We start from the raw sequence: 12,866 nt of genomic DNA on the forward strand, positions 1-12,866 counted from the left end.
CATCCCACAAGGTGTGTTCTAGAGTTTAGGATATCTCGAACAGTAACTGGGTTCTAATAAAGTTCCCAGATTCACGGATCCCTTTTACAAATATTATCTGTTTAGTGACTGCTCACAAACCAATAATATTCCTCAGAGAACCTCATATGAGTGTAGTATCGTGTATCAACCAAAATAGTTATGCACCCAAATGGTCACCACACTACATCCTAAAAGGCCAATAGGGTTTATAAATGTTCTAAAGGTCTCTCAGAATCATGGGCTCCCAGGTTGAAAGTAACAACGCCAGTATGACTGCTCGTAAGACATCAATCACTTTCAAAGGGGTGTCATATGAGCAGCGGGTCTCAAGTCAACCAAACGAGGTTTGCGCCCAAAAGGTCAAACATGACTATACCATTATACTAACCTTAAGTGCACTCAAGTCTGGGTAGAGGAATTTTTCCTTACCACGCATAGATCACCAAGCACAAAAAAAAAAACGAACAGAAAAGAAAATAATAAGCAATAACATGAACATAGATAAACAAGTTAGGCTTAACCCGCTTAGGATGGAACAACTTCCCAGCAGAGTCACCAAGCTGTCGCGGCAGAAAAGTTGAGATTAAGCTACTGATTAACTTAACTCACAAACTAAGAGTTGCCACCGAATTTTATTGTTTCAAAAGGAAAGGGAAAATATCGATAAAACCCAACATAATAAAATATTTGGATATGGGGGTTGGTTATGAAAGGGGAAGGTATTAGCACCCTTCACATATGTGGTACTCCATAACAACCTCTTGAAAATATGCGTTTTAGGTTAAAGCAGCATGTTTGCAAAAGATTGATGAGATGAGAAAATAAATTTTTCTATTATTTTTGTATGCTCGGTAAGACGTTGCATCTTGTGCATACATACCCTTTATGTGCAATAGGGAGGTTAGAGCATTTATAGTTCTTCTTAAAAAGAACCACAGAAGTTTGTTTGTTTGATTTTTATGGAAAAGACATTTTGTCATCTTCGAGTGAAAAACACTTATTGCCATCCACAACTATGAGGGAGTGTGTATTTGGATCATCTTAATATGGAGATATTTACTTGGATTTAATCAACAAGCATGTCTCACATTCAAGTGAAAAATATCAACAACTTCAACCTTAACTCTTAGGGGCTTAGGATTTGCATCACTGCAAGAGTTGGACTAATGTTCTTCCTTTCTGAAAAGGTTTTTAAAATAAAAGTGCATAAAGGAACAAAAAAAAGTTTGATGAGGTTTATCTTTTTGAGGTTTTTTGAAAGAGCTTGAATATGCTTTAGTGTTTTAGCATTTATTTAATAAAAATATTTCCACGATCACTTGACAAAGTCAACGTTTATTATAAAAAGTTGTCAGGATTAGAGCCAAGTGTTGTTTTGAAGATCATGGGTCCAGATGAATTCTCTAGGTCTTAGATGCAACAAACTCCAAGACAAGGAAATTCTATCCTCGGTACGCAAGTCCAGATACTCCTTAAGTTATGGATAGTAACATCAAGTTCACACAAGATTAGTAAGAGTTCTTTTAGGGTTTTATCATTTTTAAATGTTTTTGGTCTTTTGACAAGTAAATGTAAAGCAATGAAGACAAGAAGCATAAACATAATGATATAAATGACATAAATGTAAATTGCATAATGATAAATGACATAAAATATATGACTTTAAAAGATAAAGTGCTTAAAAATAAATGTTAGCACAAATATTAGGTCAAATTAGTGTTAATGATGGGATCAACCTAATCGGGACAATTTAGCGCTAGTTAAGAAATCATAAGTGTACTTATGTAGAAGTAGAACCAATATGAGGTCATTCAATAGCAATTTATGTGCCATACCTGAAAGAAACGATAAAGATCATTCTCCTAAAACAATGTAGCACAAGTCAAAACAAGGGTAACAAAGAAAGAGATGAAGAAGAAGAGATAAACCAAATTGGAAACAAGATAAGGGATCAAGATTGGTCATTCTTTGATCACACTTAGATTCACATGAATTGTAACAAATTCTCACACATATGAGATCCATTCACATCAACTATAAATAGAGGAAGCCTCTGCACTCAAAACCAAGCTTGGAAAGCCTCTCAAAGCTTAGCTCAAACTCAGAATTTCTCACGAAATTTTCAAAGATCGTGAACCACTTATAAGAAAACTAAAATCCATTTATTGATTCCATTAGCACCTTCGGCATCCTCTGAATATATAGCAACAAGAACCAAGCTCCGAGACCTTCTAAAACGTGCTAACCAAGTCCACCGTTCATCACCTTCGATCATCACTTGGAAAAGGTAGATTTGAGAATTTTTTGGACTGAAACGAGATACCAAGGTGTATCCTATTGCTTCCTGATGCTTTCCCCTAACTCAGTTTGCATTGATTGTTCATTTTTACCATTTAATTTTACTTTTTGTGTTTTCATTTTTCATTGAGTTTTCATGAAATTCTCTCTGCCCACTTCCAATAAATGGGAGTGAAGCATATGATGGAGTTCTCCTTAATGAAACAGTCAAAATGTTGGTAGTTTTGTGATTCAAAGTTACATTTTACCAAACTCCGGTGACTAGCTCACCGAAGAAGATGACCGGAGAGGCTGAGTGTGGATTTCATTTTCATTTTATGTTTCAGCCAATCATGTGTTGACATATGTTTTAATTTGATTGATGCATTTAAATTGGATCCATCATGTTTATTTAATGAAGGACCATTGTGTTCTCTCTCATCTGGCCCATTAGGATGGCCACCTAGATTAATGAATTCAGATCCAATGACTGTTGTTTTTTATTTCATTTTAATTTCTTTATTTCATTTTGTTTTGTTTTCTTTTATAAAATTCATTTTAAATAAGATTTTCATCCAAATATTACCAAATAATTCAGAAAATTATCTTTTATTATTTTATACTTTGTTTTTTTCTTCACAATTTTATTTTATATTGTACTATTTTTCATTAATTTTCACTTTATTCATGCATTTTAATTGGTTTAAAAATCTTTAAAAAATTATTATATGTCTTTTGAGTTGCTTATGACTTTCCACGATTTTCTCAAGCTTTTATTTAATCATTTGATATTTGTTTGGTATTTTCCCTTTATTTTCTATATTAAAAATCATTTAAAAATCTTTTTCATTGCATTTTAATTGTTATTATTGTATTTAACATTGTGTTGATTGCAGGTTGCCTTGGATCATGACCTCGTTGAACATAATTCTCATCAATATCAATAGACTTCGGGTGTTGATGAGGTTTATCACCTTGATCCACCAAAAGAAGTGATTGATCTTGATGATGACTTGATCAATATTGTGATTCAATTTGGTTTCTCTCTTCGTATTCATCTCTTTCTCTTTCTCCTTCTTCTTTTTCTTTTGATTAATGGGATGATTGGAAGTCCATCTTATTCATGAAGTTTGGAGTGGTGCTTGATGAACTTTTATCATTTCAAATCTACCTTCCAATTGATCACTGATCATTTGAGGTACTTTGGATTTGTGATAAGTTTGTCCTAAATTATCATGAATAATAATTAAAGTAATGGACCAATCTCCTTTCCTTTGTGCTTGATCCCTCCTCGGTTTTTACTTGTGTACTTGTTTTAGGAGATTGATTTCTATCATTTCTCTAACAAGTATGGTACATAAATTATTATTGACTGGCCTCATAGATGCTACTTCTATATTAATACATCTATGATTGCTTAACATAGCGCTAAATTGTTCCGAAACGGTTGATTAATCATCAATACTAACACTAACATTAATATTGTGCTAACTTTACTTTAATGCATTTTAAATTCTTGCAATTTTAATTATTGCTATTTACTTTATGAAATTTATCTTTGAGCATTACATTTCATATTATTTTCTTATGTTTATGTTTATGCTTCTTTTTCATTTGTTCACTTGAGAATTTTCTTTTTCTTTAAGACATTAACAAAGAAAAACCCCTAAAAAATTCGGTTCTCTCATCTTAGACTAATGGTTACTACCCCTTTGCTTTGGATGTGGACTTTTGACCTTTAGACTTTGGTTATTTTTCCCTAAGCAAAGTAATTCATCTGCACTTTTATGCACTTTTGTGAACTCATTCAAATCGTTTTGTGCCTTTTATGCACTTTTTCTTTTAAAACCTTTTCTCAAAGAGTAGGTATTAGTCTTGTTTTAGAAGTGATTGCAAACCTTCTTACTTCCATAAACATGGTAAACTGATTGACATTTTCCACTTATATGTTGAGATATGCTTGTTGATGTTATCCAAGCTACAAATTCTCCATATTAAAGAAGATGTAAATGCTCACTTTCCCATAATTGTAGAGAGTACGTTGTGTTTTCCACTCAAATAAGGCAACATATCTCTTCATTAAAATCAATCAAACAAACATTCGTGTTTTTTTCTTTAATATAACTACAAATGCTCTGCACACCCCTTGCGCCTGCAAATGCTCTGCACAATTTCCCATAATTTTTATGACTTTCCTTTAGCATAATTACAAAGGTGTTAGTACGTCTTGCCGAACACAAAAATCATAAAAATTACTTCTTTTTCTCACCTTCACAATCATTTTGCAAACAACCAGCTTTAGTCTTAAATCGGATTTTCAAAAGGTTCTTTTGGATTACCAAACATGTGAGAGGTGCTAACACATTTCCCTTGCATAACTAACTCCCGTACCCTTATCTCTTTGTTTTATTAGTTTTCTTTTAAAATTTCTTTGAATTTTATTCGTTCTTTTCTCTTTTTTTTAGAAATAATAAAGAACGGTGACGACTCTTACTTATTTTCGAGTTCAGTTAATCAATAGTTTAATCTCAATTTTCCTTCTGCGACACATACATTCTAACCCTAGAATCTCTAATTTTAGATTGTCACTATCTTAAGTGTCAGAACTTTGCTGATAACACCGCTGTTAAACCAAACCCAAAAAACATAAAAATCATCATCAAAATTTGCTGTTAAATTTTTTAACTAGTAGAGGATACTTAGAGAAATGTAGAGGAATAATAAAAAATGTATAGGGGTATATTCATCATACGACTTTTATATTTTCATTTTTATATAATATCTCATCATAAGTCATAACTAAAAATTCTGTTAGCACACATTGAGATAAATAGATGGCGCCGAAAATAGAAAAAGGTTTTGGACAAGCACATCATTCCTTTGGCAAATCCAAAGGTGTATGGGCGGCCCACCGACGACGTTGCTTATGTCTCTTTTCTTGTCGTTTTTCATCACCTTTCATTTTCTCTTTATTTAGATATTATTCCTTGATTCATTCAAGAAATTGTCAACACCATACCCATTTATTACTAATTATTTAGTATATGGAATTCTTTTTGTTTCGTTGTTAGCGAAGAAAAAAATATATTGCAATTTATAAGCCTATAGCTATAGTATTTTATGGATTATTTTTAACTTTGGTTTATTAATAATTATCCTACCAAGATGAACTCATAAGTTAATTAAGTATGAAAATAGACCGACCTATTAGGATTTATAACTTAGCTTAGTGAAGATTATGTCAGACCAGATATATTTAATAAAGAGGTTAAATTTAAAATTTTTTTTAAAGACTGTTTAATTAAATAGGTCAGAATTAGATTATGAAAAAAATTCTATGACGTTAGGGATGACAACGGGTAGAGTCGGTGCGAATTTCATACTACCTAAACTCGCACCCGATATCACCTCCGAACTCAAATCCAAAGACTATGGGTGACAAATTAACACTCACGCCCACACCCGTTGAGTTCGGGTTTTTTCACCGAACTCAAACTCGCATCAAAACATATAAAATACAACAGCAACATCGAAATTTTTCATCAATTTTCCAAAAACTTTCCAACAACAACATTACAATTTTAGTACAACGTTTGAACATCAACATTACAATTTTTCATCAATATTGAAATTTAAATTAAAGTCTAAAACTTTCCATCAAATTTGTTACACTTATATATATTTAGGTACACTTATGTAATTTCAGGTCTAAACAGATGTAATTTTGGGCGCGAGTTTCACACTATCAGAACCCGCACCCGAACGCGTATCTAAATCCAGTCAACTCGAATTTTCATTCGTTAACTCGGATGCAGGTGGACCCATAGGTCAATCTATATATATTAAAAATATCTAAATAGACAGACCTCTCTATATATATATATATATATATATATATATATATATATATATATATATATATATATATATATATATATATATATATATATATCCCGATTTGTAGGCTTCTTAATTGAAAAATAATCTAAATGGATTAATTGAAGTTTTTAAATGAAAAACATACCTTTAAATATATTTTTGGATTAGACTGGACTTTTAAAAGATGAGGTCATGCCAAAAAAAGAATTTATAGTAATCTATTAACCACACTTAAACCTTGTAAATTTATCGTAGTTACGTCTTTTAAACCCTAGTTTAAGCCAACCTATTTCCATCCCTAAGCTAACCTACTATAGTAGATATTATTTTGTATCGTTACAGGTTTGCCAGACGAAGTTTTCTTTAAACCGCAGTAGAAAAGTAGGATAAATAATGTGAGTTGCAAATTGATAGTTATTTTTAAGAAATTGGATCATAATTCGAATCAATGATAGTTTTTATTTACTTATAAAATAAATAAGTAAACAAGAAAAATGGTACAATTAAAAATTTATAATAAAATAGCATAAAACAATTTCAAACATAAAATTATTATTCAAACATATTTTTTTAAACAAAATTAAATATAGTGGATCATAATACTTTAAATAAATAAAATAAAATATGTAAAATAAAACTCAAGCAATTTAGAAGATATAATACCAAAAACAAGCATAATATTATACTTATTTCAACAACAAATAAAATTAAAATTAAAAAAAATATCACTCACAAAACAGACAAATAGTCGAGCAAGGCACATGAATTGTTGCAACCTAACTCTTGTGGGGAGGCAATCCATACAAATTCTCCAGAGAAGATGATTCACTCTAGGTGGAGCCTTAATATTTCAAAGGCTACTCCACTCTCCAACGACCCCCTGGAAAGACGACCCTAACTCCTTTCTCCACAACCTGTTCCCCGACCGGACACTTGAGTTTTCTTAAAAAAATGAATATAAACATAAAAGTTTACATAGCAAAAGATTTAAATGTATGCATTAAAGTTATTTTAATATTTTTTGCTAAAAAATTATTTTAATAATTTTCTATAAATTCAAGTTTCTTCTAACATTAAATTTTATATTTTATTATTTATACTAAATTAAAATCCTATAATTTTTCTTACAAAAATTTTCCGCCAAAACTATTTTTCTATTAATCTATTATTAAGTATTAATTAATTATTAATTAATTGAAATAATAGATATAAATATAAAAAGTATTTAATATAGGAACATTTCTATAATTTAAATATTTCAACGTGCTACTTGAAACAATAATTTTACAAATAATGAATAAACAAAATTTATTTGTGCATCGCACACTAAACGGCTAATTTAAAACAACTCAGTTAAAATATGTAAAATCTTCTCTAATTGTTTTGTCAAGAGAAGAGAAGATATTTTTGATACTAGAGTTGTACCGTTGTTATTTAGGTGCAAGTTCCAATTTCCAACTTGCAAGCAATCTATTTGCATTGCATGTGATAGCTTATAATATCATTTCGTTTTTTTAATAATAAAAAACAAAAGAGTTTTTTAATCTACCATGTAAAATAGGTTTTTCTTGTTAAATAGTCTAAGTTGATACAAATTTAAATTTGCGACATCTCATTTATTTATTTTTAAAATTAAAAATTTGTCATTAACTATTAAATTGAATAAATAGTTTATAAGTTTGTAAATTTTAACTCAATTATCAGAAATTTGATATTATTAAGTTGGATGTTGATTAAATGTGGCAAAACGGATTGTCCGTTCCGCCTCTCCCCGTCTTAAGCCTGTCACAAAAAGAGTGAGACGGACAAACCCGTTAAATAGAAATAGACAGAAAAATCTAACCCACCCTATTTACTTATTATTATTATTTTTCATTTTTAATAAATTAATTGACTTTTTATATATTTCAATTAATTTTTTTATTATTTTTAAAATAATTTTTAATAAAACACCTTTTAAACAAATTTTCCTTAAAAAAATATTGCATATATTCACAGATAAATATATAAAATAAAATCATCAAGAATTAAAATTATTAGAATTAACTAAAAAAAATAAGTTTAAGACGGGACGGGTTGAACGAACAGGAAGGATGAACTTTGGCGGATGGTGGGCTAAAAACCCAACTAAATCCATCATTTTTTGACGTGTGCGCGGGGCAAACTATTTGGTTTCGGCCCATTTTACACACTTAGTATCGATATCACATGCAATTCAAATCTTAATATTCACAAATATGGATAGATTTTTAGTAGTTATTCCCACTTTATAAATAATTTTTTTTACACTTGCCTTTTCATGCCCATAATAGCCAAGGTGAGTATGAAAAGAACCTTGTAAATAGATGGGCCGGCCCATAGAAAATGGGGTCCACCAAAACCTTGTCTTTATTGCAAATACAATAATTCCAAAGCCTTCTAATTGTAAAATGTTAAAACAAGATCATATATGACAAAAATCACGCCTCTTAAAATCCAGCACAAACTCTTAACACTACATGAAATAACTCACAAACTCTTGGAACCAAGTGTTGTCTTTTCCTCCCATAATTTTCTCATAAATTTTGTACTTTTATGCATCCTACCTAAATAAAAAGAGAGAAAACCTACACATTGCTCTTTCCATAAACCAACTAAACTTCATTAAGCTAAGAAGTGCCTAAGTGAAAAATTCCCTTAGAATTTTAGATTCATAAAAAATAAACCAAAGTCACTTTTAGATATATATTTTTAGCTTACCTTATTTTTGTTCTATTGAGAGGTAGCAAAGAAGTTTAACCACCAAAAAATGATGAATTCACTTTGTGGAAGCTCAAATTCCATCAAAGAAAAATGTGTTCAACCAACTTCTTCAAAGAAAAATGTCACAAATTCTTGTGATGATTTAGATCAAATTAGTACTATTCTAACCCCACAAAGCTTAAACCTACCCTCACTCAAATTTGACTTAGATGGTGATGTGGAAGTCCAATCGCCAGATAGTTCAATGTGGGAATCATTTTTCAATGACCATTTAGATAATGATTTCATGATATCATCACCAATTAGGAACAACAACATTAACCCTAATTCACCACAAGCTTCTACTTACAATAATTCTAACTATAATAATAGTAGTAACTATGTTCAAGGAATGCAAATTCAAACCTTTTCACCACCTCGTTTAAGTAGTTATAATAATCAACAAAAAGGAAAAGGACTTAGTCCACTTCATAGAGTTTTCAACTCACCAAACAATCAATACATGCAACATGTTGAAAATCTTTCTTTGCCAGCAATTGAAGAGTTCTTAGAAGATTTTCAAGTTGATGTTGATTTTCCATCAACAAAGGCTATTTCTTCTTCTAATGATCAATGTTTTGACATGGAGACACCGATTTCGACGATTTTGGATAGTTTAACAATGCAGAATTCTTCATCAAGGTATGAAGAATCATCTGTTATGCATGGTGGTGGTGGATCTTCTCAAGTGTCTCAAGAGAGTGATATGTATCATCAAATGGGATCTATGGCTAGTGCTTCACTTTCACAAGCTTTGCAACAAGAGAGGTATCAAGAGAAACACCAAAAGTTGCAAGCTCAACAACAAAGTCTTACAGTTCCTATTCCAATTGGAATTGAACAGGTATTAAAAGCTTTCCTTTGTCTTACTTCACCTAAATATTTTAATTCAAATTCTAAGCCACTTGATCCTTTAATTTATTTAATTAACATAATTTATGGTCTTTTTAACATAATTAATATTATCCATTTATACAAAACTAATCAACTTAAAATTTTGCACACACCTTTATTAATTATGATGAAACATGTGATTTTATTTGGGGTGGCAGAGACATGTTCGTCTCGTTAAGGTCTGCCTAGCAAAAACTAAAAAAAAAAAAACAAGATGGACATAGTTGAGAGTGTGTGCCTAAAATCTTAATCCGCTGTATAAAAAAACGAGGGTGCAAAAACTGCAACCCTAAAGTTTAAAACCTGCAAAAATTTATATTATTGTTTACCCTACGAAAACTCGCAAAATAATAAAACAGACGAATATATTAGAGAGTGCAGCCTACAAACCTTGTCCATCCCTAAAAAAAGTGCGTGCAATGGTTGCGGCCTAAAATCCTTGTCCATCCCTCAAAAAGTGCGTGCAAAACAGGCACGAAAGTTAGGTGGGACCCGTTTTGTCTTATGTTATGATTTCTGAGTTGAAAAACTAATATATTATATATGTAGGAGCAAGACAGTGGACTTCAACTGGTGCACTTGCTGCTAGCTTGTGCTGAAGCAGTTGCAAAAGAAGAATACATGCTAGCAAGGAGGTACCTACACCAGCTCAACAGAGTAGTAACACCACTAGGTGACTCCATGCAACGTGTGGCTTCATGTTTCACAGAATCTCTGAGTGCAAGACTCGCTGCAACCCTAACAACAAAGTCATCATCAATGAAAAAAATAACACCACCATCTTCATCATCATCATCCTCATCATCAAGTTTCTCTACCTTTCCATCAAACGCCATGGAAGTCCTCAGGATCTACCAGATTGTCTACCAGGCTTGTCCTTACATAAAGTTCGCTCACTTCACCGCTAACCAAGCGATTTTTGAGGCGTTTGAGGCAGAGGAGCGTGTCCACGTCATCGACCTTGATATCCTCCAGGGTTACCAATGGCCTGCATTCATGCAGGCATTGGCTGCACGGCCTGGCGGTGCTCCGTTTCTCAGGATCACAGGCGTCGGGCCGTGCATTGAATCGGTTAGAGAAACCGGACGATGCTTAACCGAGTTAGCTCATTCTCTTCGTATCCCGTTTGAGTTTCACCCTGTCGGAGAACAACTTGAGGATCTTAAACCACACATGTTTAACCGCCGTGTAGGCGAGGCTTTAGCGGTTAACACAGTTAACCGCCTCCATCGTGTTCCCGGGAACCATCTCGGGAACCTGTTATCTATGATTAGAGACCAAGCCCCGAACATCGTGACGCTAGTCGAGCAAGAAGCAAGCCATAACGGGCCATACTTTCTAGGCCGGTTTCTCGAGGCCTTGCATTACTACTCGGCCATCTTCGACTCTCTGGACGCGACATTCCCAATGGAATCAGCACCTAGAGCTAAGGTGGAGCAGTATATCTTCGCACCAGAGATTCGGAACATCGTGGCATGCGAAGGCGAGGAAAGGATAGAGAGACATGAGAGGTTGGAAAAATGGAGGAAGATAATGGAAGGGAAAGGGTTCAAAGGAGTAGCATTGAGTCCGAATGCGGTGACGCAATCGAGAATATTGTTGGGTTTGTATTCATGTGATGGGTATAGGTTAACTGAGGACAAGGGTTGCTTGTTGCTTGGGTGGCAAGATAGATCCATCATTGCTGCTTCTGCATGGCGCTGCTGAATATTAGTTTCATATATATGTTTAAATTTATTTGTATTATCATGTATTTGAATATTATACTTTTTGTTGCTATTTCAAATATCTTGTTTTATTATATGTATGAAAGGAAGATGAGAAAAGGAAATGCTTAACTTAATTTCAGAAATATTGTAGAAATTTAAATCAAGGACTAATAGAAAGTGCTACATATATTTGTTTTTCTCATGAGAAATGAGATTTTTTTTAATAGATTGATGGCTAACTTATTTTCTATCTTCAACTTGACTGCAATGTGGTTGGTGATTTGTAATTCATTCATGAGAGATCGCAACCAATATGTCTGGCAAATTGCTAAGAACCGTGCAACATATTAGGCTTCATTAAGGATGAGTCACTGGTTCCTTTAGATTAGGTTCCCTATATATCATTCTACCCTAAACATAAACATGTGATGTAATTCTCCGTGAATGTCTTTGAAATTAAGGAAATTTCTTTCTCTACCTCCCTCTTTTCTTGGCCACCTCTGGTGAAAAATCCAAAATACTCTCACTTCGGAAATGCATTTCCGAAACGTTTTTTTTTTTTTCAAAATTTGTCTTATTTCGGAAATGCACTTCGGAAAACACGAAAAAAAGGTGTTTTCGGAGATGCATTTCCGAAAACACCCATTTTTTGGGTTTTCGGAGATGCATTTCCGAAAACACATTTTTTTTTGGGAGGGGGTGTTTTCGGAGATGCATATCCGAAATATTCCAAGACCAAATTGGTCTTGGAATGTTTTGGATATACACTTCCGAAAGAATTCAATAATTATTAAAAAATTAAAATCAAGGTGAATCAATACAATTAATAGGTATAAAATCAAGGTGAATCAATAAAATGAAGGTGAATCAATAAAATCAATATGAATCAAAATTTCCCAAACAATTTTAAAGTTCAAAATTATTTTTAACTTATATAAATCAAAATCATTTTAATTCCATAAGTAAATTTTGAATTATATAGAATTAAATATAAAATTTATCCATTAAATAAAATTAAGACAAAATCTTTTTTTAATTTTTTTAAACTAAATAAAAAATTATAACTCATTTTTAATTATGAATCAGAATAGAATTATATAAATATATATTAATAATTATTAATTTTGTAAGTGAAATATATAAATATATAATATATAAATATATAATAATTAATATATAAATATATAAATATATAATAATTATTATAAATTAAAACACTCATTTTTTTAATTTTTATAATTATTATATAAATATATAAATATATTTATAATTAATATATAATAATTATTATATAAATATATAAAT

General features: G+C 31.6%; 1 protein-coding gene across 1 annotated transcript; it reads left to right on the forward strand.

The window, feature by feature from the left end:
* The first annotated feature begins 8,965 nt into the window (after positions 1 to 8,965).
* LOC131635027 (GRAS family protein RAM1) lies at positions 8,966 to 11,559 on the forward strand. The gene is made up of 2 exons (XM_058905630.1): positions 8,966 to 9,802; positions 10,402 to 11,559. Exons 1-2 carry the CDS (start codon positions 8,966 to 8,968, stop codon positions 11,557 to 11,559), a joined length of 1,995 nt encoding a protein of 664 aa, XP_058761613.1.
* Positions 11,560 to 12,866: the final 1,307 nt, after the last annotated feature.

This window comes from Vicia villosa, unplaced genomic scaffold, assembly GCF_029867415.1.
Source record: "Vicia villosa cultivar HV-30 ecotype Madison, WI unplaced genomic scaffold, Vvil1.0 ctg.001413F_1_1, whole genome shotgun sequence".
Taxonomy (NCBI): domain Eukaryota; kingdom Viridiplantae; phylum Streptophyta; class Magnoliopsida; order Fabales; family Fabaceae; genus Vicia; species Vicia villosa.